This window comes from Oncorhynchus keta, chromosome 21 (genome assembly GCF_023373465.1).
Source record: "Oncorhynchus keta strain PuntledgeMale-10-30-2019 chromosome 21, Oket_V2, whole genome shotgun sequence".
Classification (NCBI taxonomy): Eukaryota; Metazoa; Chordata; class Actinopteri; order Salmoniformes; family Salmonidae; genus Oncorhynchus; species Oncorhynchus keta.
The window spans coordinates 18,797,899-18,825,805 of record NC_068441.1 but is presented as its reverse complement, the minus strand read 5'-3'; the positions used below and the strand labels follow the sequence as shown (position 1 = coordinate 18,825,805).

General features: G+C 42.6%; 1 protein-coding gene across 1 annotated transcript; it reads left to right on the top strand.

Annotated features, from left to right (window-relative positions):
- Nucleotides 1-27,907, top strand: LOC118400219 (4'-phosphopantetheine phosphatase-like). Its single transcript, XM_035796864.2, has 19 exons — nt 1-301; nt 713-795; nt 9,793-10,001; nt 10,084-10,267; nt 10,353-10,445; nt 14,529-14,682; nt 15,133-15,314; nt 16,470-16,551; nt 16,704-16,804; nt 20,765-20,920; nt 21,046-21,158; nt 21,381-21,468; nt 21,745-21,896; nt 25,076-25,131; nt 25,238-25,287; nt 25,490-25,594; nt 25,741-25,841; nt 25,959-26,027; nt 26,181-27,907. Exons 1-19 carry the CDS (start codon nt 169-171, stop codon nt 26,434-26,436), a joined length of 2,367 nt encoding a protein of 788 aa, XP_035652757.1. The 5' UTR covers nt 1-168; the 3' UTR covers nt 26,437-27,907.

The following is a 27,907-nucleotide window of genomic DNA, read 5'->3' as shown; positions in this document are numbered from 1 at the left end:
CATGCTGCCTTGTTGACAACATGACGGAGCTGTGGTCAAGTGGGTCAAGTCAACCAGGTTACGAGCGGCGCAGAACAGCATTCGATTCAGACAGGCGCTCATCCTGCCCGTTCACGTCACGGGCTATAGTCATTGTGCCCCGCAGCTCAGCGTAATCGAATCCGCACAATGTCTACTTCCAAGATGGCGGCGGGATGTGAAAGAGTGGACAGTAGTCACAGCATGGATAAAAGCATAACTCTCCCACCCGACGAGATCTTCAGGAATTTGGAAAATGCAAAGAGGTTCGCAATAGACATAGGTAATGTTATACACTAAGATGCATTTTTCTATCACTACTTGAATATATTCAGTTGGCTTCTTACTTTGACAACACACACAGCCAGGCATTCACGAGAGGTTAGCAAGCAGCGACGTGTTGTCGTTCTGTCTGGCTAACTAACGCTGCAGTGTTTAGATTAACTAAATTAAGTACCTGTTCCTGCGAATTTACCTTCGCGCCACAAGCCTGCTACAGACATACATGTTATCTAGTGGCAATTACAAATTTTATGGGCCAATTTAGCTGCAGTTTTCTTAACTGTCTAGCTAGTTAAGTTAGCTAATTTTTACCACAGAGCCAAACTGGCTGTGCTGTCAACAGTGTCTGACATGTTATTCCATGCTAACTAGGTAGCTACTACGATCAATTATCAACGGTTTTTCCTCACAGGTGGATCTCTGACGAAACTCGCCTATTACTCCACTGTTCAACACAAAGTAGCGAAAGTACGGTCATTCGACCATACTGCAAAGGTAGGTGGTATACATAAACGTTGGAACACTGTCAGTACACTCAGCCTGGTGTCAGACTAGACGCAACATAATAAATGTACAACCGGGACACCCAGAATTTGGTTACACAAGACAGATGGTTACTCAAGCGAAAGTAGGGTGGTTCGTTGGGGGTGGATGGGTGGCCATATAACAGGAACGTTTAGCAACCAATGTTCCCTCTAAACTGCACACATGCAACCACCTCCCCAGGGACTACCACGCAGAAGAGACTTCAGCCATGCAGAGAAACACTAGATTGAACTTCACTCAACTTTTTAGAGTTTGTCCTGTTAGTTTATACTATTGTCGTTCCTTTACTGTGGGAATTGTGATCGAATCAACGCAATATTAGCTACTTTAAATGCAACATATCAAAACACACTATGCAAGAGATTTTGTTGTATGAAGAAAGCATTGGCTTAGGATTCTATTGCATTGACAGGCAAGACTCAGGTCCGCACTCTATGCAGACCGGTGTGCCATAAACAATCAGTGCTGCAGTATGATCTGTGCCATTTATTTTGAACTGGACTGTTTTCACAGCATGAGCGTTCATGAGGTGATGCACTTGTTTTGTGATCAAAGCGAGAGCTACTTATGTGACGTGTGCACATCTGTTCATATCCTTTGCTAGTAAGTGAATTTTAACAGTTATGGATAATTTGTAGTCAGCAATGGGGAAGTGGTTGCTTCCTACAAGAGCACAATACATGTGCAATTCTAGAGGTCTTTGAAAAGCGAGTCATGTAAAGAGCTTTTCTTTGTCTTAAAGGGCCAGTGTTGTATTTTGAGACGGGTTTGAATAAGCTAAGTAGTAGTATGGGAGTAATGGTGCATTTTATTTTGTTAAGTGGTTTCTTGCATCAAATAACACATTTTCAGTCACCTCCTTGTCTGAAAGAAAAGTGGATTAACAGGTTAATCTCAAGCCCTGCATGTTGTTTTTTTCAGAAGTCTCATGGAATGTAGACCTACATTGAACACCACACATTGGCTGTTACTGTAGGCGGAATGATAGAACAGCTATTTCCATGTTAAAATGTCATGGGATGCATTTTCTTCATTGCTTTTTGATGGTAGGCCTACATTATGATCAAATAGCCACAGTATAACTGTTATAACTTTAATTTAAAGCTCAGTACAACCTAAGGTGTTTACAGCAATCGCGCGCCAGAAGTTGCACAGAATTTTCACAATGTTCAATTTGGTGCTCAGCAGACCTGAAATTTACTCAGTGACAAAACAAATTAGAGGGAACATTGCGAGTTCGAATCTCATCATGGTTAACTTTAGCATTTTAGCTAATTAGAAACATTTCAACTACTTACTACTTTTATGCTACTTTGTATCTACTTGGCATGTTAACTAACCATTCCCCTAACTCTAACCTTAACCCTTTTAGTTAACCCTAACCCCCAAAAGCCGCTGCATGGTCAAGCATAAATTTGCTTCAACCCTAACCCCTAGCCTAGCTAACGTTAGACAGAAAATCGTAACATATCATATGACGTGTGATGATCATCCACAAATTAACACATACCATACAAAACATAACAAATCATACTAAATGTAGTGTCTTGGATTTACGTACAGAATAATACAAAATGCTCTAAAACCAGGTTGTAGCACGGAGGTCCAATGGAGCAGAGGACTTACGGTACATACTTGGCCTTTTCCCTGTTAGATTTGCTCAACTCCTGTGTCCTCTTTCCTTTTGAAAAAGGTCAAAGATAATTGAGGAGAGGGACTGTTTTTAAAAATGTGCATGTTTGAAATTAAGCAGTGGGAACTGGGACATCTCAGACTTCCGACTGGGAAAAAAATCTTTAGAAATCTTTTTCTAGAGCTTTGACGTCAAGATCACTTATGTCATGATTAGGGTTGCACATTTTGGGGGATGTTCAGAGGTGTAAACTTTGTGGGAATATATGGGAATTAACAGAAATGTATGCAAATTAATATTAATACCATTTTAAATGTAGAGATTTTTTGCATTGGCTATATTTACCATATCATATGGAGACATTGCAAATGACTAAATCCTTCCAATGGAAAAAATATATAAAATGTAGTTACGAATTGAACTTTAATTGAGTTGACTGTTCACATGGGATGATTTCACTGAACAACAAAAGGGAATATTGAATGATCCCCAATGATCCATCGTGTCTCCCAAAAACATTTTCAACATACATCTGTAAAATGATAGTCTTGACACTAAAGCTTTGGGTGTCTTTCTCTCAGGCTTCCATGTCTTCTCTCTGGACCTCCTCAATGTCTACCTCTTGAACATCAGACTGAGGCCTCATCTTCACTGTCACTTTCCAACCTTGTTGAGGATGGATTGTTGTCAGGCTCAAAAAGCCTCAAATTTGCTGGAAGGAGGCAACAGGGGAAAGAGCCTCAGATCCACAAAGTCCCTTCCACCAGGTGGCTGATGAGATATGTTGGCACGACTGCCATATTGCATCTCCATCCCAAAGTCCTTTCTTGGAAGTGTGATTCGCCAGACTGCCAAGAACCTTGCTCTCATCTAGGCCAATGTGGCAAGACATGGTAGTGATGACACCATAGGCCTTGTTGATCTCTACACCAGACAGGATGCTCTTGCCAGCATACTTGGGGCCCAACATGTACACTGCGGCATGTATGGGCTTCAGGCAGAAGTCTTCACGCTTTTTGATGTATTTTAGAACTGCAGTTTCCTCTGCTTGGAGCAACAGTGAAGTGGGCAGGGCAGTACAGATGTCCTCTCTTACATCTGAAAGCAGAGTCTGAACATTAGACCGGAGGGTATTGTCTCGCTCAATCCGTGCAATGGCTACTGCTATAGGTTTCAGGCTGCTAACCACTCTCTCCCAAAATAGATAATCCAGGAGGATCCTCTTGATGGGGCTGTCCATATCGGCAAACTGTGATATGGACATTTCTTGGAGAGACTCCTTCCCCTCCAGGAGACTGTCAAACATGATGACAACACTACCCAGACAGGTGTTGCTGGGCAGCTTCAATGTTGTGCTCTTATTCTTCTCACTTTGCTTGGTGAGGTAGATTGCTGCTATAACTTGATGACCCTTCATATACCTAACCATTTCTTTGGCTCTCTTTTAGAGTGTATCCATTGTTTTCAGTGCCATGATGTCCTTGAGGAGCGTATTCAATGCATGATCAGCACAGTCAATGGGTGTGATGTGAGGGTAGGACTCCTCCACCTTAGACCAAGCAGCCTTCATGTTTGCTGCATTGTCTGTCACCAGTGCAAATGTCTTCTGTGGTCTGTCATTGATGACTGCCTTGAGCTCATCTGCAATGTAGAGACCGGTGTGTCTGTCCCTTGTCTGTGCTCTTGTTGAATACTGGTTGAGGGGTGGAGATGATGTAGTTAACTATTCCTTGATCATTCAACCACCCATCAAAGATGATTGCAAGTCTGCTTTGTCTATGATTTTCTTGACCTTCACTTGAACTCTATCCAGCAATTGAGTAGATAAATCATGTCTGGTTGGAGGGGTGTATGCTGGGCGAAGAACATTCAGAAATCTCTTCCAATACACATTGCCTGTGAGCATCAGAGGTTAACCAGTTGCATACACAGCTCGAGAAAGACATCCATCAGCATTTCTCTACGTTCCTCCATTGAGTCAAAAAACAAATTATTCCAGGATAACCATGAGCTGTCGATAAGGTGTCTGATTCATAATTTTCACCTCGAGTAGATGGAGAATTGTCAGAGGTTGCTTGTTGTGAGCGCTGAGGGAACTTTATGCACTTGGCCAGATGATTCTGCATCTTTGTTGCATTCTTCACATTATTTGCAAATGTACACAGCTTTTCCTTCTACATAAGCTGGAGTGAAATGTCTCCACACATCAGATAGTGCCTGTGGCATTTTCATGTAAATATTAGGGGAAAAAATAAATACAATTCCATGTACAGATAAATAGTTAAGCAGATTAAAAAACTCCCTTGTAAGATACATGTTTTAAAAATGAAACCTGTATGGAAACAGGTGAATTAACTCTCCTCAGTTAGCAGGCGTGCTAAAACCCACATGACAGCAAAAATGAACTAGCAGAAATTACTAGTTAACAAAAAAAATAATGTATGTCATATAAAATATATTCACCCCACCCAGTATTGTAATCAAAACTTACCAGAAAGCATGTAGTCCTTGGCTCAGACAGTGTAGTAGTAGTGGGCTCAATAGCAAGCTCTTGGAAATCACTGTGCTTGCGGAGGGTTGCAATTCCATTGAATTGGGGATAGTTTAACCAAAGCATGCCACAAGACCTAGAATTGGCTTGTGTATCCCACAAAAAAAATTCACTGTTAGTTTATAACTTAAATTTTTTTTTTTTTATGAATTTAAGCAAAAATGCCCCAAATTCCAGGGCTTAACTTCCCATGAATAATATCTGTTAAGAATTCTGAAAATATACCAGAAATTTCCAACCCTTTGCAACCCTCGTTCCCAGTTATCTTGAAACTACCATAACGCTCCAATCGCGCGACACCAGGCAAATGACATTTACTGGTTGGAATCCCAAAATTAATATACAAAGTGATAAAAACACTTAATAGATAAAGGTTAAGTAGAATATGTTTTTAAAATGTTTGCCTGCTTGTCAAACATCTCATTCCAAAATCATGGGCATTAATATGGAGTTGGTCTCCCCTTTGCTGCTATAACAGCCTCCACTCTTCTGGGAAGGCTTTCCTCTAGATGTTGGAACATTGCTGCGGGGACTTGATTCCATTCAGCCACGAGCATTAGTGAGGTCGGGCACTGATGTTTGATGATTTGGCCTGGCTCACAGTCGGTGTTCCAATTCACCCTAAAGGTATTTGATGGGGTTGAGGTCAGGGCTCTGTGCAGGCCAGTCAAGTTCTTCCACATCGACAAACCATTTCTGTATTGACCTCGCTTTGTGCACGGGGGAATTGTCATGCTGAAACAGGAAAGGGCCTTCCCCAAACTGTTGCTTCAAAGTTGGAAGCAAGATTTCCCTTCACTGAATCTACAGGGCCTAGCCTGTACCATGAAAAAGCCCCAGGCCATTATTCCTCCTGCACCAAACCTTAGTTGGCACTATGCATTGGGGAAGGTAGTGTTTTCCTGGCAACTGCCAAACACAGATTCATACTTCAGACTGCCAGATGGTGAAGCCTGATTCATCACTCCAGACAAATATGTCCACTGCTCTAGAGTCCAATGGTGGCGAGCTTTACACAAAAGCCAGCCGATGCTTGTCATTGCGCATGGTGATCTTAGCTTGTGTGTGGCTGCTTGGCCATGGAAACCCCTTTCATGAAGCTCCAGATGAACAGTTTGTGTTGACATTGCTTCCAGAGGCACTTTGGAACTTGGTAGTGAGTTTTGCAATAGAGGACAGATGATTTGTATGTGCTACACACTTCAGCACTCCGTGGTCTCATTCTGTGAGCTTGTGTGGCCTACTAATTTGCGGCTTAGCCATAGTTGCTCCTATACATTTATTTTCACAATAACAACACTTATAGTTGATCGTGGCAGCTCTTGCAGGCCTTTCCTTTGTTGGAAAGGCGGCATCATATGACTGTGCCACGTTGAAAGTTACTGATCTTTTCAGTAAGGCCTTAATACTGCCAATGTCTGTCTTTGGAGATTGCATGGCTGTGTGCTCAGTTTTATACGCCTGTCAGCAACGGGTTTGGCTGAAATAGTAGAATCCACAAATTTGAAGGGGTGTCCACTTGTGTATATAGTGTGTCTTTCATATCAGCGAGAAATTGTTTTCTAAAAAGAAAATGTTAAGTTTCTCTGACAGAATTCCTCTCTGGAGCTGGGAGAAACTTCCAGAAGGACAACCATCTATGCAGCACTCCACCAATCAGGCCTTTATGGTTGAGTGGCCAGACTGAAGCCACTCCTCAGTAGAAGGCACATGATAGCCCACTTGGAGTTTGCCAAAAGACACCTAAATACTCTGACCATGAGAAACAAGATTATATGGTCTGATGGAACCAAGATTTATCTCTTTGGTCTGAATGCCAAGCATCATGTCTGGAGGAAACCTGGCACCATCCCTACGGTGAAGCATGGTGGTGGCAGCATCAGGTTGTGGGGATGTTTTTCAGTGGCAGGGACTGGGAGACTAGTCAGGATCGAGGGAAAGTTAACAGAGCAAAGTACTGAGATCCTTGATTAATAACCTGTTTAGAACACTCAGGACCTCAAACTGGGGTGACGGTTCACTTTCCAACAGGACAACAACCCTAAGCACACAGCCAAGACAATGCAGGAGTGGCTTCGGGACAAGTCACTGAATATCCTTGAGTGGCCCAGCCAGAGGCCGGACTTGAACCAACTCGAACATCTCTGGAGAGACCTGAAAATCGCTATACAGCAACGGTCCCCATCCAACCTGACAGAGCTTGAGAGGATCATCGGAGAAGAATGGAAGAAACTCCCCAAATACAGTTGTGTCAAGCTTGTAATGTCATACCCAAGAAGACTCGGGGCTGTAATCGCTGCCAAAGGTGCTTCTACAAAGTACTGAGTAAAGGTTCTGAGTACTTACGTAAATGTGGAATTTCAGTTTTTGTAATAAATTAGCAAAATATTCTGAACCTGTTTTTGCTTTGTCATTATGGGATATTGTGTGTAGATTGACGCATGAAAAAAACTATTGAATCCATGTTAGAATAAGGCTGTAGTGTAACAAAGTGGAAAAAGTCAAAGGGTCTGAATACTTTCCATATGCAGTGTAGAGTGTACATTTATTTTGCAATGCTCACGCACGCACGCGGTCACGCGGGTGGTGTGGTCAGGAGCTTTTTTTATCTGAAAGATTTTTTCTCGCTGATAAAAGTTAACGGCCATATGTTTCAAAAGCCAAATTTCAAGGGAGGATTATTGAGGTTTCTAAACATTAAAACACAGCATCGGGATTGTAGATGACATGAGCCAATCGTTGTCAACTCTAATCGCAGAAAACTTTAGGGTGAAGGCAGAATGCCTCCTAGAGTTTGAGAGCTAGATACACTTGTGCTTCCTCGCCAAAATGAGGCTATCGAGGAGTGGATTATCATCTTCCGTGTGCTATTAACGAATTGACACCACTCGACCACTTATCAGTTTCCGAGTCACTAAGGGTGGAGGAGAGAGGAACAACGAAAGGACGGAGGACAGACTTACCCCCCCCCCCCTTATGTCCAACTATTTAAGCCATTTACGCAGCAACAATAACATCAAATGTCTTGTCAGTGCTCAATGAGGGGATAAAGGGATTTGCTGCCAGTGCTCAGCTATGAAGTGTTATTACAGTGTTTAGGCCTGGTTGACGAAGCAGACTGAACTGTGTTTCTTGTCTGAGGTCTCTGATGGGTCTACCTGATAAAACATGTGTGTAGCTACAGAAACATAATCTAATCAAGCTTGTTTTAGTTGGAGAGAAGCCAATAGATGATTGCTTCATGCATATCAAGCAGTGAAGTTTTCACGTAAACTCTGTTTCTTGTCTGCATCGAAGTAGCGGTCCTTGTATTTCTTGAGTCAGTTGTTCGAATGGAGATGGGCAAGTTTTTCAAACACGTTCTCAAATGCCATTGAAATGGCAGCAGCGGTATGATAACAAGCATATTCTTGAGCATGCAATACAGCTTTAGTCAGTAGGAAATCCTCGTAGAACAAATGTGCTGTTAGACTCATAATGCTCATGGCGCTGACATCACTGGTCCAAATGTCAGTAGTGAAGTTAATAGCAGTGATGCCCATTAGAGGTCGACCGATTATCATTTTTCAACAACGATTATTGGAGGACCAAAAAAGCCCATACCGTCTAATCGTCCGATTTAAAAATAATAAAATAAAAAAATGTGTGTATATATTTTTTTTATTAATTATTTTATTTGTATAGATCTTTAAAAAAGAATACATTTATTTGTGTGTGTGTGTGTGTGTGTGTGTGTGTGTGTGTGTATGTATATATATATATATATATATATTTTTTTTGTAATGACAATTACAACAATACTGAATGAACATTTATTTTAACTTAATACATCAATAAAATCAATTTAGCCTCAAGTAAATAATGAAATATGTTCAATTTGGTTTAAATAATGCAAAAACAAAGTGTTGGAGAAGAAAGTAAAAGTGCAATATGTGCTATGTAAGAAAGCTAACGTTTCAGTTCCTTGCTCAGAACATGAGTCTTCAATATTCCCAGGTAAGAAGTTAAGGTTGTAGTTCTAGGAATTATAGGACTATTTCCCACACACAACGAAGAGCTGCTGGCAAAACAGTCCGATTTATATGCAACGCAGGACACGCAAGATAATATCTAGTAATATCATCAACCATGTGTAGTTAACTAGTGATTATGACTTGTTTTTTATTAGATAAGTTTAATGCTAGCTAGCAACTTACCTTGGCTTACTAACAGGCAGCAGTAGAGAGAGGCAGGCGTAACAGGCCAACATCATACACAACATTGAAAATAAGAAGTTCTTAAACTTGCCTAGTTTGATTTTTGTCGATTGTTATGAAAAGGGCAATGAATTCCATTATCTTGGCTTTAATGGACTTCCCCTTTGAGTTGTCTCGCTGAAATATTCTTACTATTTCAAATGACTGCTTGACTTGTTGACTGTTCGATCCACACAGCAGACATTGTGGGCTAGATTAGGAATGCTGTGTTGCACATGTAGCGCTATATTTTTCATGGCGTCATTACGTCATCTACCTACTTTATATAGGTATGTACGTCAGCTTTGACATCGGTTTTCACATTGGTGTAAAACTAGACATCGGGCTGATGTTGCCATTTTTAGCTAATATTGGCCGAATCCGATATCGTGCATCCCTATCAAAAAGGTTTGTACATTGGGACAGTGAAGGTGTAGACTTAAAAGGTCTTACTGAGACCACTCAGGTTGCCCTGGTGATCTGCAGTGCTGGCCTGGTCTCTTAACTGTGTCTCTCCTCTTTACTAGGAGACTGAGGGTGACCCCCTCTATGAGATCTCTATGCAGGAGGAGGTGTCGTCTCGCCTTCACTTCATCAAATTTGAAAATGCCTATATCGAAACCTGCCTGGACTTTATCAAAGAACACCTGGTCAACACTGACACCAAAGTCATCAAAGCCACCGGTGGAGGGGCTCACAAGTTTAAAGATCTCATAGAGAAGAAACTGAAACTCAGGTGAGTTTTTTTATTTTTAAAGACCCTATGACCAGTAGAAGGTTTTGCTTATTATAATGTAGCTATTCTTTGTTTTGATTAGGGTGGACAAGGAGGATGAAATGACATGCCTGATCAAGGGCTGCAACTTTGTGCTGAGGAATATCACCCATGAGGCCTTTGTCTATGCCAAGCATGCAGACTCTGAGTTCCGCTTCCAGAACACTCACCCTGACATTTTCCCTTACCTGCTCATCAACATCGGCTCAGGGGTGTCCATTTTCAAGGTACCAATGCCTGGCACTCCAGATCTGGTGTGACGTGGCCTATGTAGACTTACCCATTAATTCAACAATCTTTCTCTCCAAACAGGTTGAATCAGAGGATACATTTGAGCGTGTTGGAGGAAGCTCCATAGGTGGGGGGACATTCTGGGGCCTTGGAGCACTGCTCACAAAAACAAAGGTAAAACCCCTCCTCACCCCCATGCTGAGACTTAAAAATAAAAAAAACATTTTTATTTCACCTTTATTTAACCAGGTAGGCCAGTTGAGAACAAGTTCTCATTTACAACTGCAACCTGGCCAAGATAAAGCAAATCAGTGTGACACAGACAACAATACAGAGTTACACATGGAGTAAACAATAAACAAGCCAATAATACATTAAATAAATCAATGACACAGTAGAAAAAAGAAAGTCTATATACAATGTGTGCAGAAGGCATGAGGAGGTAGGCAATAATAGGCCATAGGAGCGAATAGTTACAATTTAGCAGATTAACACTGGAGTGATAAATGAGCAGATGATGATGTGCAAGTAGAGATACTGGTGTGCAAAAGAGCAGAAAAGTAAATAAAATAAAAACAGTATGGGGATGAGGTAGATTGGGTGGGATATTTACAGATGGACTATGTACAGCTGCAGCGATCGGTTAGCTGCTCAGATAGCTGATGTTTAAAGTTGGTGAGAGAAATAAGTAAATAAGAAATAAGTAAATTTTTGCAATTCGTTCCAGTCACTGGCAGCAGAGAACTGGAAGGGAAGGCGGCCAAATTAGGTGTTGGCTTTAGGGACGATCAGTGAGATATACCTGCTGGAATGTGTGCTACGGGTGGGTGTTGTTATCATGACCAGTGAACTGAGATAAGGTGGAGCTTTACCTTGCATAGACTTATAGATGACCTGGAGCCAGTGAGTCTGGCGACGAATATGTAGCGAGGGCCAGCCGACTAGAGCATACGGTTCGCAGTGGTGGGTGGTATAAGGAGATTTGGTAACAAAACGGATGGCACTGTGATAGACTGCATCCAGTTTGCTGAGTAGAGTGTTGGAAGCTATTTTGTAGATGACATCGCCGAAGTCGAGGATCGGTAGGATAGTCAGTTTTACTAGGATAAGTTTGACAGCGTGAGTGAAGGAGGCTTTGTTGCAAAATAGAAAGCCGATTCTAGAATAGATTTTTGATTGGAGATGTTTAATATGAGTCTGGAAGTTGAGTTTACAGTCTAGCTAGACACCTAGGTATTCATAGTTGTCCACATATTCTAGGTCTGAACCGTCCAGGGTGGTGATGCTAGTCGGGCGGGCGGGTTTGCTTTTACTAGCATTTGCTTTTACTAGCATTTAAGAGCAGTTGGAGGCCACGGAAGGAGTGTTGTATGGCATTGAAGCTCGTTTGGAGGTTACTTAGCAGTGTCCAAGGAAGGGCCAGAAGTATACAGAATGGTGTCGTCTGCGTAGAGGTGGATCAGGGAATCGCCCGCAGCAAGAGCGACATCATTGATATATACAGAGAAAAGAGTCGGCCTGAGAATTGAACCCTGTGGTACCCCCATAGAGACTGCCAGAGGTCCGGACAACATGCCCTCTGATTTGACACTGAACTCTGTCTGCAAAGTAGTTGGTGAACCAGGCAAGGCAGTCATTAGAAAAACCAAGGCCATTGAGTCTGCCGATAAGAATACGGTGATTGACAGAGTCGAAAGCCTTGGCCAGGTCGATGAAGATGGCTGCACAGTACTGTCTTTTATCGATGGCGGTTATATCATTTAGTACCTTGAGCGTGGCCGAGGTGCACCCGTGACCGGTTCGGGAAGCCGGATGGCACAGTGGAGAAGGTACGGTGGGATTCGAAATGTTCAGTTTTATTAACTTGGATTTCGAAGACTTAAGATCGGCAGGGCAGGATGGATATAGGTCTGTAACAGTTTGGGTCTAGGGTGTCACCCTCTTTGAAGAGGGGGATGACCGTGGCAGCTTTCCAATCTTTAGGAATCTCAGATGATATGAAAGAGGTTGAACAGGCTCGTAATAGGCGGCGGATAGTTTTAGAAAGAGAGGGTCCAGATTGTCTCGCCCAGCTGATTTGTACGGGTCCAGGTTTTGCAGCTCTTTCAGAACATCTGTTGTCTGGATTTGGGTGAAGGAGAAGCTGGGGAGGCTTGGGCGAGTAGCTGCGGGGGGGCTGTTGGCTGGGGTTGGAGTAGCCAGGAGGAAGGCATGGCCAGCCGTTGAGAAATGCTTATTGAAATGTTTGATTATCATGCATTTTTCAGTGGTGATCGTGTTATCTAGCCTCAGTGCAGTGGGCAGCTGGGAGGAGGTGCTCTTGTTCTCCATGAACTTTACAGTGTCCTAAAACTTTTTGGAGTTCGAGCTACAGGAGGGGAATTTCTGCTTGCTTGAAAAAGCTATCCTTTGCTTTCCTGACTGACTGCGTGTATTGGTTCCTGACTTCCCTGAACAGATGCTATTGCAGTCTGCCACAGGATGTTTTTGTGCTGGACAAGGGGAGTCAGGTCTGGAGTGAACCAAGGGCTATGTCTGTTAGTTCTGCATTTCTTTGAACGGGGCATACTTATCTAAGATGGTGAGGAAATTACTTTTAAAGAATGACCAGGCATCCTCGACTGACGGGATGAGGTCAATATCCTTCCAGGATACCAGATCGATTTGAAAGGCCTGCTCGCAGAAGTGTTTTAGGGAGCGTTTGACAGTGATGAGGGGTGGTCATTTGACCGCGGATACAGACAATGAGGCGGTGATCGCTGAGAACCTGATTGAAAACAGCGGAGGTGTATTTGGAGGGCAAGTTGGTCAGGATAATGTCTGAGGGTGCCCATGTTAACGGATTTAGGGTTGTACCTGGTGGGTTCCTTGATGATTTGTGTGAGATTGATGGAATCTAGCTTAGATTGTAGGACTACCGGGGTGTTAAGCATATCCCAGTTTAGGTCAACTGACAGAACAAACTCTGAAGCTAGATGGGGGGGGGGCGATCAATTCACAAATGGTGTCCAGGGCACAGCTGGGAGCGGAGGGGGGTCGATAGCAGTGAGAGACTTATTTCTGGAGTGGTTCATTATTAAAATTAGAAGTTCAAACTGTTTGGGTATAGACCTGGAAAGTATGACAGAACTTTGCAGGCTATCTCTGCTGTGAATTGCAACTCCTCCCCCTTTGGCAGTTCTATCTTGATGGAAAATAATGTAGCTGGGTATGGAAATCTCTAAATTGTTGGTGGCCTTCCTAAGCCAGGATTCAGATTCGGTAAGGACATCAGGGTTGGCGGAGTGTGCTAAAGCAGTGAGTAAAACAAACTTAGGGAGGAGGCTTCTGATGTTGACATGCATGATCAAGGCTTTTTCGATCACAGAAGTCAACAAATGAGGGTGCCTGGGGACACGCAGGGCCTGGGTTTACCTCCACATCACCCGAGGAACAGAGGAGGAGTAGGATGAGGGTACGGCTAAAGGCTATCAAAACTGGTCTCCTGGAGAGTTGTGGACAAATAATAAAAGGAGCAGATTTCTGGGCGTGGTAGAATAGATTCAGGGCATAATGTGCAGACGGGTATGGTGGGGTGCGGGTACAGCGGAGGTAAGCTCAGGCACTGAGTGATGATAAGAGAGGTTGTATCTCTGGATAAGCTGGTTATAATGGGTGAGGTCACCGCATGTGTGGGAGGTGTGACAAAGGAGGTATCAGAGGTATAATGAGTGGAACTAGGGGCTCCGCAGTAAACTAAAACAATGATCACTAACCTAAACAACAGCATACAAGGCACATTGACATATGAGAGAGACATACAGCGAGGCATAAAGGCATAAAGTAATCACAGGTGTTGATTTGGAGAGCTAACTAAGACAACAACGGGTGAGACAACAACAGCTAATCAGCTAAAACAACAACAGGTAAAATGGTGATGACTGGGCAGAGAGGGTCGGTTAACTACACACAGAGCCTGAGTTTGCGGCTGGGGCCCGACAAATTTAAAAATAGTAATAATAATAAAAAACTTCAAGCCCAATAACCTTTTTTAATTGATCAAGCTATTCAAATTAACTTAAATGTACAGTTTTATTTTCTGTTTGTTCTTGCCTATTATTTTGCCAGTTAACCTTACTGCTACTTTTTATTATCTGGAAGACTGCCCTGTGTATTTAAACCCTTGTTCTGAATAGGGTGGTTACAAAATAGCTATCTTGGTGAAAAGTCTCTTTTTAAAACTACTGTACTCCCATGACCTGCTCTCCCCTCCTACAGAGGTTTGATGAACTCCTTCAGTTGGCCTCGAAGGGGCAGCACACAAATGTTGACATGTTGGTCAAAGACATCTACGGGGGATCTTATGGGTCCTTGGGCTTGACTGGGGACCTTATTGCAAGCAGCTTTGGAAAGTCTGCTACTCCTGACAAAGGTAAAGAGAATAGAGCATTTGCAGTACTTCTACTCTTTACCCCATGACATGTTTTTCATGGTACTGTCTTCAGGAGCAGACTCCCTGGCATGCTATCTACTGTAATGTAGGCTACATTCCTGTTGAGCACTAACTGATTGATGACCTCTTACCCAGTTACTGTGACCTTGTCCCCTGTAGGCTGGTTGGTTACTGTTACTGTTGAGAAATGTAGACGAGGCAGCCAGCCATGGCAAAGAAAGCAACTAATTCACTCTTAGGTCATTCATATGTATCACGTAGGTCATTCATGTGTATCATGTAGTGCCAATAATACCGGTCACAAACTACCTATACATAAACCAACACTGTACGTACTTCAATGGGACCTGGGCTTGTTGACGAGTTATGTTTCTGGTACTTCACTTGGCTGTATGTTGTTACCTTTACTTTTGTCTCCTCCTGAATTAGAGTTCTCTAAAGAAGATATGGCTAAGAGCCTGCTCCATATGATCAGCAATGACATTGGGCAGCTGGCCTGCCTCTATGCCCGGCTCCACAACTTGACCAGGGTCTACTTTGGGGGTTTCTTCATCCGAGGACACCCTGTCACTATGCACACCATCACCTACAGCATCAACTTCTTCACCAAGGCAAGCCCCCCCCCACACTGTACCTCATTAACAAGCATGTCTTTCTCAATCCAGTTACATTTGATTGAGGTCTAGATTTAGCACTGACAGAACTGGATCTGATGGCAGCTGACTATAATCAGGTATGGGCCTAGTTCAGAGCTTGAAAAGCAGCAATCAAATCTGAACTGCACTATTCACACAGTAGTATGCAAATATACCCTTTATCCTGAGATACAAATTGCTTTATTCTCTTGACCAATCAGAATGACGCCAAGTGCTACAACAGCAGACAGTGCACATTTGTTTTCAGGGTGCTATTAGTTTTTGGCTAACAGTAGCCTAGGCTAACGGCAGCAGTGAAAGAGAAGTCTGATGTTAGCCATCATAGAAAAAGTTTTTTGGTGCGTGTTTTGCATTGATCTGTGTCAGGTCTTGTGGACCCTCTGTTGGTGCGCACCTGTAGGCTAGTCGCTATTTGAAGTGGGTAAAATGGCATACCCTTGTCAGGGCTGACTGGATGGCAATGATGGTAAAATGCCTTTGTGTAAAATGCAACATATAGCCCATGGATGAGAAAATGAGCTTGAAAACGACAACTTTGGCTGCGTTTATACAGGCAGATCAGATCTTTTCACATCAGCTCTTTTTCCGAGCTGATCTGATTGTTCAAAATACCAATTAGTGAGGGGGAAAAAAGCTCACTTGGGCTATCTGTGTAGTCTGCGTAGTCAATGTGTCCTCAGAACTGTAGGCTACATTTACAGTGCGCAACTGTAAGCAATGTTCTGTCAAAGCCACGTGACATCTGAAGCAGCAGTAGCTAACAGCGCTGTACATAAACACTACATTTTAAGGTTTATTTTATTAAATTAAGCATTTCAAATGTCATGTCCTTGTGTGTAACAATGTAACATGGACAATTTTAATTTGGAGCTTTTTCATTGTTAAAATGCCCCCCTTCAACAACAAAAATATTACTCACAAGTTTTCGAATTTCCGAAGTCCGGATATTCGATTAACCGTGCCCCTCCCTAGTGGAGATGATACATAAACATTGATATGACATGTTTGATTGTATTGGGCTGATAGGCTACTTTTAAATGATGCAATCTATGAGCATAATTAGTTGGAAATGGTTCCATCTGAGTGGAGTTTTATATTGTGTTTTTGCAGGGTGAAGTCCAGGCACTCTTCCTGAGGCATGAAGGCTATCTGGGGACTATTGGAGCCTTCCTTAAGGGAGCAGAGGAAGACAGTAGGTCAAGATGCTTTCATCTATGGAGTTTCTTCTTGAAAGAAAGTGGCACAGGAATCCATAGTTTATCACACCATAGGTTTTGTAAGGATTTTCTTCTTGATGGGAAGTTATTTTGTCTAATTCACTGTTATTTGTTGCACTTTATCTAGATCCTAACCAGTACAGTTGGGGGGAGAACTATGCTGGGAGCTCTGGCCTTATGAGTACTTCTCCTGACCTGAACCCCATGCAACGTGCACGTAGTGGAACAGTAAGTCCATTGGAAAAGAAAAAGTTAAAATACTGAAAGGTCAGCATAAGACCACCAGGGTGCGCTCATAACCCACTTGTTGTTTAATTTTGGTGTCATTTCATTGACCATTATAGCAATTCTCCCCACTCTCAGTCTGAGATTGTGGATTTGATATTTTCTATGGAAATGTCACCAACGCTGTCCTTTTAAAATCCACAGGCCTGGTATGAAGCATTCGTTGATCTTTTCAGTCTAACATTTTGTTTTAATTTCTTCTCTTCATATCCACAATCTCTTACCTCTGTTTACCTACTGTAACCCTTCAGTTTTCCGTAAGTACTTCTCCATGCTTAGTGGTTTGATTAGGTCTAAATGTTTCCTCATGATTCTGGCTTTGTAGCTACCAGCTTGCCAAGCATTCACATTCACAATGGGTTAAATAAGGTTTCAGAGAGACAGCTGTGGCATTGTAACTGCTATATGCCAGCCTTTTCCTTTATTGCATAACAGCCTTTGAAGTGTTGCTCTATGTAGTCATGGTTTAAATTGAGCTGTAACATGTTATAACCAACCTTATAGTCAACCAACCTGTGTGACACTGTGGAGAATACTAGGCAGGTCTGTTCACCTTATAAATTGTGCATGAAAACATACTCCCTGCACGGATGTGACTGGTGTGAGGTGGTGTACTATATTTTTTTAATGTTGGGTACTATAATGTTGATGCGTGTGTCCACTGCCCACTAACAGTGTGCAGTTTGACACATGCTATTCTCAGCTCACTGACCACTAGGGGGCATAGTGAAAACATATTGGAGTTTAGCTATGTTTGAAGGAGTCGTTTCACTTTTATTGGGTTGTTTAGCAACAAAACCGATGCGTGCGCAACTTTGGGGCAAAACAGACTGGGTTGGCTTATGTTCAAAGAATTATTGACAACATGTAAACTCCCTCTTCAAATTAGGGCTAATTTGAAAAGCTGTTACAAAGAGGACCTTGTATTATTTCTTTGTACTCCCTGGCGAAGGCCATGCAGCCGTAACGCGTCTGATTTAAAAAATTAAAAATAAATCCATTGAACATGCCATACAAATATAGGCATTTTAATTAATTATATGGAGTGCCTTGGTCCTCCTTTCTTTTGATAATATGTAAACTATATTTGCCCTCCAAATATTTATTGAAAACATAAATGTGCACAATAAGCACTTGTTTTCTCTCAAATACATTGTTACAGTTGTTGGTTAGCTTACTAATGAATTTTAGCCATATTAGCATGGATATGTCATTACTCAAAACACCTCAAGAACAAGATACAACTGGCTGAAACGAGTCGCCTATGAGTCCCCACATCAAATTGTATTGGTCACATACACATGGTTAGCAGATTTTAATGCGAGTTTTGCGAAATGCTTGTGCTTCTAGTTCCGACAGTACAGTAATATCTAACAATTCCCCAACTACCTAATACACACACATCTAAAGGGGTGGAATAAGAATATGTACATGGATGAGCGATGGCCTAGGGCATAGGCAAGATGCAGTATATACATATGAGATGAATAATGAAAGATATGTAAACATTATTAAAGTGACTAGGTAGTCTCTATGTAGGCAGCAGCTTCTGAGGTAGTGATTGCTTTTTAGCAGTCTGATGGCCTTGAGATGGAAGCTGTTTTTCAGTCTCTCGGTTTCAGCTTTGATGCACCTGTACTGACCTCGCCTTCTGGGTGGTAGCGAGGTGAACAGGCAGTGGCTCGAATGGTTGTTGTCCTTGATCTTTTTGGCCTTCCTGTGACATCGGGTGCTGTAGGTGTCCTGGAGGGCAGGTAGTTTGCCCCTAGTAATGCATTGTGCAGACCGCACCTACCTCTGGAGAGCCTTGCGGTTGAGGGTGGTGCAGTTGCTGTACCAAGCGGTGATATAGCCTGACAGGATGCTCCCAATTGTGCATCTGTAAAGGTTTGTCAGGGTTTTAGGTGACAAGACTCATTTCTTCAGCCTCCTGACGTTGAGAGGTGCTGTTGAGCCTTCACCACACTGTGTGTGTGGGTGGAACTGTTCAGTTTGTCTGTGTACGCCGGGGAACTTGAAGCTTTCCACCTTCTCCACTACTGTCCCTTCGATGTGGATATGGGGTGCTCCCCTGGCTGTTTCCTGAAGTCCACGATCATCTCCTTTTTGTTGACGTTGAGTGAGAGGTTGTTTTCCTCACACCACACTGATTGCCTTCACCTCCCTGTAGGCTGTCTCGTCATTGTTGGTAATCAAGCCCACTACTGTTGTGTCGTCTGCAACCTTGATGATTGAGATGGAGGTGTGCATGGCCACGTAGTCATGGGTGAACAGGAAGTACAGGAGTGGGCTGAGCATGCACCCTTGTGGGGCCCCAGTTTTGAGGGTCAGTGAAGTGGCAATGTTTCTTACCTTCACCACCTGGGGGCCGCCCGTCAAAGTCCAGGACCCAATTGCACAGGGCAGGGTTGTGACCCAGGGCCTCCAGCTTAATGATGAGCTTCGAGGGTACCATGGTGTTGAATGCTGAGCTGTAGTCAATGAACAGCATTTTTACATAGGTATTCCTCTTGTCCAGATGGTATAGGACAGTGTGCATGCGATTGCATCGTCTGGACCCGTTGGGGCGGTATGCAAACTGAAGTGGGTCTAGGGTGGCAGGTAAGGTAGAGGTGATATGATCATTGACTAGTCTCTCTCAGCACTTCATGATGCCAGAGGTGAGTGCTACGGGGCTATAGTTATTTAGTTCTGTTATCTTTGCCTTGGTTACAGAAACAATGTTGGCCATCTGTCTCCTGGAGATGAATGTACTTTGGTGCGAAAAGTGAAAATCAATCCCAGAACAACAGCAAAGGACCTTGTGAAGATGCTAGAGGAAACGGGTACAAAAGTATCTATATCCACAGTAAAATGAGTCCTATATCGACATAACCTGAAAGGCTGCTCAGCAAGGAAGAAGCCACTGCTCCAAAACCGCCGTAAAAAAGCCAGACTACGGGGGGGTGCAAGCCGAAGAACACCATCCCAACCGTGAAGCAACATCTCAAGACGTGAGTCAGGAAGTTAAAGCTTCGCAAATGGGTCTTCCAAATGGACAATGACCCCAAGCATACTTCTAAAGTTATGGCAAAATGGCTTAAGGACAACAAAGTCAAGGTATTGGGGTGGCCATCACAATGCCCTGTCCTCAATCCTGTAGAAAATTGGTGGGCAAAACTGAAGAAGCGTGTGTGAGCAATGAGACCTACAAACCGGACTCAGTTACACCATCTCTGTCAGGAGGAATGGGCCAAAATTAAATTTATTGTGGAAGGCTACCCGTAACGTTTGACCCAAGTTAAACATTTTAAAAGGCAACGCTACCAAATACTAATTGAGTTTATGTAAACTTCTGACCCACTGGGAATGTGATGAAAGAAATAAAACCTGAAATTAATAATTCTCTCTACTATTATTCGGACATTTCACGTTCTTAAAACAAAGTGGTGATCCCAACTGACCTAAGTCAGGGGATTTTTACAATGATTAAATGTCAGGAATTGTGAAAAACTGAGTTTAAATGTATTTGGCTAAGGTGTATGTAAACTTCAGACTTCAACTGTAGATCGATGTTATTCTGAGGCTGCCCGGAACATTTCCCAGTCCTCGTGATCAAAACAATCGGGAAGCGTGGATTCCGATTGGTCAGAACAGCGTTGAATGTTCTAGTCATGGGTACATCTTGTTTGAGTTTCTGCCTATAGGACTGTAGGAGCAAGGTGGAGTCGTGGTCGGATATGCCGACAAGGCAGCTTCTTGTCATTGTTGCTGGCTATCTTACCATTCAGAATCATACCACACAGCCCTTTACCCCTGCGATGTGCATTTCTCTGGCGTTGTCAGGAAACCCGTCTAAGTGTGCATGAATGCATTAGCCTTGCATTATGTACAGTGCTCAGTTTGTCTCCTCTTCGGCTTCAGTTTGACATGTTGGAGATGGACCGTCTGGAGAGGCAGCTGGTGAATCTGCCCCTGCTGCAGGACCCGTCCTCCTACATCCCAGACACAGTGGACCTCTCAGAGGACGCCCTTGCACGGGAGTACTGGCTCTACTGCTTCGAGGAGGCCCTGGATGGGGTAAGAGGCAGAGAACCTGCCACTGGTCTATTAATCAATATACACACATTGCATTATGCATTGACAGGGAGTCCTTATCCTGGTCACTTTTGAAACAGTTGATCTGGGCAATGTGCTTTGGATAGGTGGTGAAGAGAGCTGTTGCCAGCCAGCCTGATCTTCCAGAGGCCGCTGAACGAGCAGAGAAGTTCCGTCACAAGTACCAGCACAAGCTTCAGACCCTCCGCCACCAGCCTTTGTAAGGGGAGCCACAGGATCTGAATGCCACAGCTGCAGATAGATTTCAAAGGCTGTTAAACCAATTAGAGCATAACACGGTTTCTTGATAATTTATAGATGCTGGTCTCCAAAGGCCTCTTATTAGTGGATGAGTGACTCTTGTAGATGAACTCTCACTGTTCCCTCACCAATCTGTATGTGTTTATCTGCTAATGTAGTGTAATTCTCTTCTCACCTCTAGTGCTTATGGATCCCTCACTGTAAGAAGTCTGTTAGACACAAGAGAACACTGTTTAAACGAGTTCAACTTCCCTGACCCATACTCAAAGGTTTGAGTGGATTCTAAAGCTCTTTCCTATAAAACTATTTTTCTCTATTGTTGTTCACTGTTCCAATAAATGTTCTAATGCTACTCTTTTTCTAGAATTGATTTACCTTGAATGTTGAGTAGTTCATCTGATGAAGCTTTCAAGTGTCGTCTTGTGTGCCTTTTAATGTAATTTCATGTCCACTTGCCTTGATTAGCATGAATTGCTAATGTAGATCATCAGTGAGAAGTGGGAGGAAGCTGTTGTCTCAGTGCTGTGTCTCCACCCCTTCCACAGATCAAGCAGGGGGAGAACGACATGGCCCTCAAGTACTTCCAGAAGGCAGTTAAGTCCCTGGGGGAGCTGAGCTGGGAGCAGAGGCAGTTTGCCCTGGTCAGGGGCCTCCTGGCTGGGAACGTCTTCGATTGGGGAGCCAAGGCTGTATCGGAGTGAGTCTTAATGAGGCTGCACTCTGTGCACTCCTAAACTTGGGACTTTGAAGGATATTATTAGGACTAAAATTCTGGTCATATACAGTGCATTAGGAAGGTTTTCTGACCCCTTGACATTTTCCACTTTGTTACGTTACAGCCTTATTCTAAAACGGATTACATTTTTTCCCTCAAATCTACACACACTATCCCATAATGACAAAGCAAAAACAGGTTTAGAAATGTTTGCAAATGTATTAAAAATAAAAACTGAAATCACATTCACATAAGAATTCAGACCCTTTACTCAGTACCTTGTTGGAGCACCTTTGGCCATGATTACAACACCGATTCTTCTTTGGTGTGACGCTTCAAGCTTAGCACTACTGTATTTGGGGAGTTTCTCCCATTCTTCTCTGCAGATCCTCTCAAGCACTGTCAGGTAGGCTGGGGAGCGTCGCTGCACAGCTTTCTTCAGGAGAGATGTTCGATCGGGTTGAAGTCCGGGTTCTAGCTGGGCCCCTCAAGGACATTGAGACTTTTCCAGAAGAACAATTGATTGGATTCCACCTGTGGAAAATGTTATTGATTGGACATGATTTGGAAAGGTACACCTGGTTATATAAGCTCTCACAGGTGCATGTCAGAGCAAAAACCAAACCATGAGTTTGAAGGAATTGTCCATAGAGCTCCGAGACAGGATTTTGTCGAGGCACAGATCTGGGAAAGGGTACCAAAACATTTCTGCAGCATTGAAAGGCCCCAGGAACACAGTGGCCTCAATCATTCTTAAATTGAAGAAGTTTGGAACCACCAAGACTCTTCGTAGAGCTGACCGCCCAGGCAAACTGAGCAATCGAGGGAGAAGGGCCTTGATAAGGGAGGTAACCGAGAACCCAATGGTCACTCTGACAAAGCTCCATAGTTCCTCTGTGGAAATGGGAGAACCTTCCAGAAGGACAAGCATCTCTGCAGAACTCCACCAATAAGGCCTTTATGGTAGAGTGGCCAGATAGAAGCCACTCTTCAATGAAACACACATGACAGCCCGCTTGGAATTTGCGAAAAGGCACCTAAAGACTCTAAGACCATGAGAAACAAGATTCAAAGTTTGAATTCTTTGGTCTGTATGCCAAGCGTCACATCTGGAGGAAATCTGGCACCATCCCTACGATGAAGCATGGTGGTGGCAGCATCATGCTGTGGGGATGTTTTTCAGTGGCATGGACTGGGAGACTAGTCAGGATGGACTGGGAGACTAGTCAGGATTGAGGGAAAGATGAATGTACAAGGTACGGAGATCCTAAATAAAAACCTGCTCCAGAGCACTCAGGATCTTAGACTGGGGCGAAGGTACACATTTTAATCAGGATAATGACCCTAAGCCCACAGCCAAGACAACACAGGAGTGGTTTCGGGACAAGTCTCTGAATGTTCTTGAGTAGCCCAGCCAGAGCCCGGACTTTAACCCGATCAAACATCTCTGGAGAGACTTGAAAATAGCTGTGAATTGACGCTCCTCATCCAACTTGACAGGGCTTGAGAGGATCTGCATAGAAGAATGGGAGAAACTCTCCAAATACAGGTGTGCCAAAATTGTATCATCATACTCAAAGCTGTAATCACTGCCAAAGGTTATTCAACAAAGCACTGAGTAAAGAGTGAACACTTATTTTAATTTGATATTTCAGGGTTTTATTTTTACTACATTTCTAAAAACCTGTTTTTGCTTTGTCGTTATGGGGTATTGTGTGTAGATTGATGACAAAAACAATTGAATCATCTTTAGAATAAAGCTATAATGTCTGAGTACTTTCCGAATGCTCTGTGTATGTATTTGTGTACATGCAGTAGCAGTCAACTCTTTTCTACATTGTAAAATAATAGTGAAGACATCAACACTATGAAATAACTCGTATGGAATCATGTAGTAACCACAAAAGTGTTAAAACAAATCAAAATAATATTTTATATTTGAGATTCTTCAAAGTAGCCACCTTTTGCCTTGATGACAGCTTTGCACACTCTTGGCATTCTATCAAGCAGGAATTAACAGGTTAAGTTAATTTGAGGAATTTCTTTCCTTAATGCGTTTGAGACGATCAGTTATGACAAGGTAGGGCTGGTATACAGAAGATAGCCCTATTTGGTAGAAGACCAAGTCCATATTATGGCAAGGACAGCTCAAATAAGCAAAAGAAATGACAGTCCATTGTTCAATAGGGAAAATTTCATGAGCTTTTAAAGTTTCTACAAGTGCAGTCGCAAAAACCATCAAGCGCTATGACGAAACTGGCTCTCATGAGGACCGCCACAGGAAAACAAGACCCAGAGTTACCTCTGCTGCAGAGGATAAATTAATTAGTTAGCTGCATCTCAGCTTGCTTGGGCCAAGAAACACGAGCAATGCACATTAGACCAGTGGAAATCTGTCCTTTGGTCCAAATGTTATATTTTTGGTTCCAACTGCCGTGTCTTTTGTAAGTTGAACGGATGATTTCCGCATGTGTGATTCCCACCGTGAAGCATGGAGGAGGTGGTGTGATGGTGCTTGCTGGTGACACTGCCAGTGATTTATTTAGAATTTAAGGCACACTTTACCATCATGGCTACCACAGCATTCTGCAGTGATACACCATCCAGTTTGCGCTTAGTGGGACTATCATTTGTTTTCCAACAGGACAATTATCCAATAAACCTCCAGGCTGTGTCAGGGCTATTTTACCAAGAAGGAGAGTGATAGACTGTGGATGCCAGGTCATCTGATGCAGCAATCACCTGACCTCAACCCAATTGAGATGGTTTGGGATGTGTTGGACCGCTGAGTGAAGGAAAAGCAGCCAACAAGTTCTCAGCGTATGTGGGAACTCCTTCAAGACTTGGAAAAACATTCCTCATGAAGCTGGTTGAATGGCAAGAGTGTGCAAAGCTGTCAAGGCAAAGGGTGCCTACTTTGAAGAATCTAAAATATATTTTGATTTAACTTTTTTGGTTACTACGTGATACTACGTCTATATGTGTTATTTCATAGTTTTGATGTCTTCACTGTTATTCTACAATGTAGAAATAAAGAACAGGCCTGGAAGGAGTAGGTGTGTCAACTTTCGTCTGCTACTGTATATTTAAATTTTCTTGAGAAAATGTGTTTGTAGATGAGCAAAGAATGTCGCTCATGCTCACATTTTCACTTGTAATAGTGTTCTGGAGTCTGATCCGGAGTTTGGCTTTGAACATGCAAAACTGCAGTTGGAAGGTATGAAAGCCCCTATTGGGTAAACATGTGTTTTATGTGTCCTGCATTTTATACTGCTGCTGCAACCTATACAGGCTACTTAATTATAGTCCCTTTTTCTCCATAGAGCGGCCGTGGCTTGTGGATGCCTATGACCAATGGCTCGAGAGACTGAAGGTAAGAATTTAAACTGTTTCCTGATGATGGAGTGTTTCAAAGTTATTATATTAGCTGCATTTGGTTTATGGGCCACATCCTAACTTAGGATCCACAGAAGTTGTGTGCCTGGATCTCAAGTTAGGATTTGGCACAAAGATGTATATGACTTGATGCTGTGGAACAGTAATTGAATACCATGCCTGCTGGCTTTCTTTTCCAGGGCCCACCTCATAAGTGTGCATTGTTTTTCGTAGATAATAGTGGAATAGACATCATACTTGGAGTGTTCCCATTTGTCAGAGAACTTCTCTGCAGGGGAACAGAGGTAAGAAGCTACACAGTCCTTCCCATCATCTGAAAAGCTGTCACTTGTACCACCCCTTCAAATATACACAGGATTTAATAAAACACTATGAACACAACAAGATTTCCCTTTTTCTTCCTTTGACCCCCTGCTATGTTGTTTTCCAGGTTGTCCTTGCCAGCAACTCTAGCCCAGCTCTGAATGATGTAACAAACAGTGAGCTGCAGATCTTGACTGAAAGAATAGCTGCAATGGATTTAGTCATACAGTGAGTATTTAAGTCTTTTGGCTCTGCATTTATGGATGTAAAAGATAGGATAGTAATGATATGTTTTTTTTGTTTTCCTATACCAGCATGTCAATGTCCATTTAATTTGTTTTGCAGGTCTGCTGTGAAGGAGGACAGGCTGACGCTAGTCCAGAGTGGCTCCAGCTCTCCTTGCTTAGACTTGAGGTCTGTTCTTATTTCTTAAGCGTTCATTATATTTCAACGTAACATACCCTTGTTAACTATGTTTAAAAACATTTTAAAGTTTCTTTAGTAATTTCTGTTACATTTTGAAGGTAAATCCTCCCAAATGTGTGTTAATTTCTCTCCCCACCACAGCCGTCTTGACAAGGTGTTGGCTGGGGTTGTGCGAGAGCGCCATGTAGACCTGGTGATCATCGAGGGCATGGGCCGGGCCATCCACACCAACTACTACGCCGTATTGAGCTGCGAGAGCCTCAAGATGGCTGTCATCAAGAACTCCTGGCTGGCTGACCGGCTGGGGGGCAAGCTCTTCAGCGTGGTCTTCAAGTATGAGGTGCCACCAGGCCACAAAACCACCACCCTGGATCATGTTCCAGTGACACCTTCATAATCTCTCTCTTTTCAAGTCTGATCATGGGACAGGTTGAGGTACTAGTTGGAGAGGTCCAGTTGGCTGTAATGGGGTTGATTTGACCACCTAGTGATGATTGTACAGGGAGGTGTTAAGATAATCAGTGGACTTGGGTTGATTTGAAAGCTTAGTCTGTTAAAGCAGAGTATAACATTGCTTTGTAATACCAGAATGTTTAAATGTCTTTATTTTTTCAATATACAGCCATACTTTGCACCATGTTGTGTGTTCTTGTAGATCACAGCTTAAATTATAGTTAAGGTATCAGAACAGACAATGGTTGTCAGGTGGTAGAGGTGTGCACTCTTTGTAGATTAACTGTCCATGCTGGTGAGATACTCTACTGACTGCATTTATAGACAGGTTATCATCAGTACCCTGCTGTTTACACACAGCATCCCAATGGTTACCATGACAACGTGTCCCTTTCAGTGGTGGAGATGCTTTGTGTGTGGCTTGCTACCAGGGTAATTACAGCAATCTGGTGAAGCAACACAAACATATGGTAACTGTGCCTTAAGGTTGGAGTGATAAAAAGCATAGCTTGTTCAAAATGCAACCAACCTGGTTTAATTTCTGGTGTAGGGAAAGCATGGACGTTTGTTACCTTGGGCTACATGAGTGTCTTTTCTTTGATTCCAGGATTTGCCTCCATCACTGCCACTAGGTGAATTGAGATTATTTACTTAATTGTGTGATAATCATTGTGTGAGAAGCTAAAAATGTTGCTACTGGGAATTTGTTTGAAAAGAGTGGATAATAGCACTTTATTGATGGGGTTAAAATTATTCTTAAAATTCCAGAAGGTGGCAGTATTTTACTGTGAAATATGTTCCTAACAACCCAAATTAAATGTGAAGTATATTTTGTTCAATGGACGTTTTGAAAGTGTTGTGTCAAACTCAGTGTATTTCAGGTCATTTTATTGCAAATGTTTAAGCCATCTTTGTGTCATTATCATTTTGTTGGTAGCCTTAGTAAATTAGGTCTGCTTCCAAAAAACTAAAACATTGAAGTTGTCAAACAGTAGGCTAACCACTGTCCTTAACAAAATGTTGTGTAAAAGGGATTTACTTTCAATTCTTAAAATAGTTTAAACTAAGGCAATAACAGATCTGCTCTTTTTTTAAAGTAATGCTCTGGGTGATTGGAGGTGACAGTATTTGATGGTTAATTTACTTACTGATGATACTGATGATACTCATTCATACTATCTTTATCAAACCAGGTGTCTGAAATGTAGGTTGAGGTCTTGCTGTCCAAATGTTTCCATGGCTTTTTGCTTAACCTGTGAACTCACTTTGCGATATTGTATTATCATTTGTGTATATACATGATAAATAAGTGTTAATATAATTAATTTGCGTTAAGAGTTCATGATGCTCCGAAATTATGGAAAGTATTTTGTTCTATAGACGATCACTTTGAATTAAATTTGAATATATTTGAA

What these genes read in the sequence shown, in the direction of transcription:
- LOC118400219 (XM_035796864.2), top strand. Translation starts at nt 169, where the DNA reads ATGTCTACTTCCAAGATGGCGGCGGGATGTGAAAGAGTGGACAGTAGT. An exon ending in CATTCGACCATACTGCAAAG is followed by an intron (nt 796 to 9,792) that starts GTAGGTGGTATA and finishes CCTCTTTACTAG; the next exon opens with GAGACTGAGGGTGACCCCCT. An exon ending in GCATCAACTTCTTCACCAAG is followed by an intron (nt 15,315 to 16,469) that starts GCAAGCCCCCCC and finishes GTGTTTTTGCAG; the next exon opens with GGTGAAGTCCAGGCACTCTT.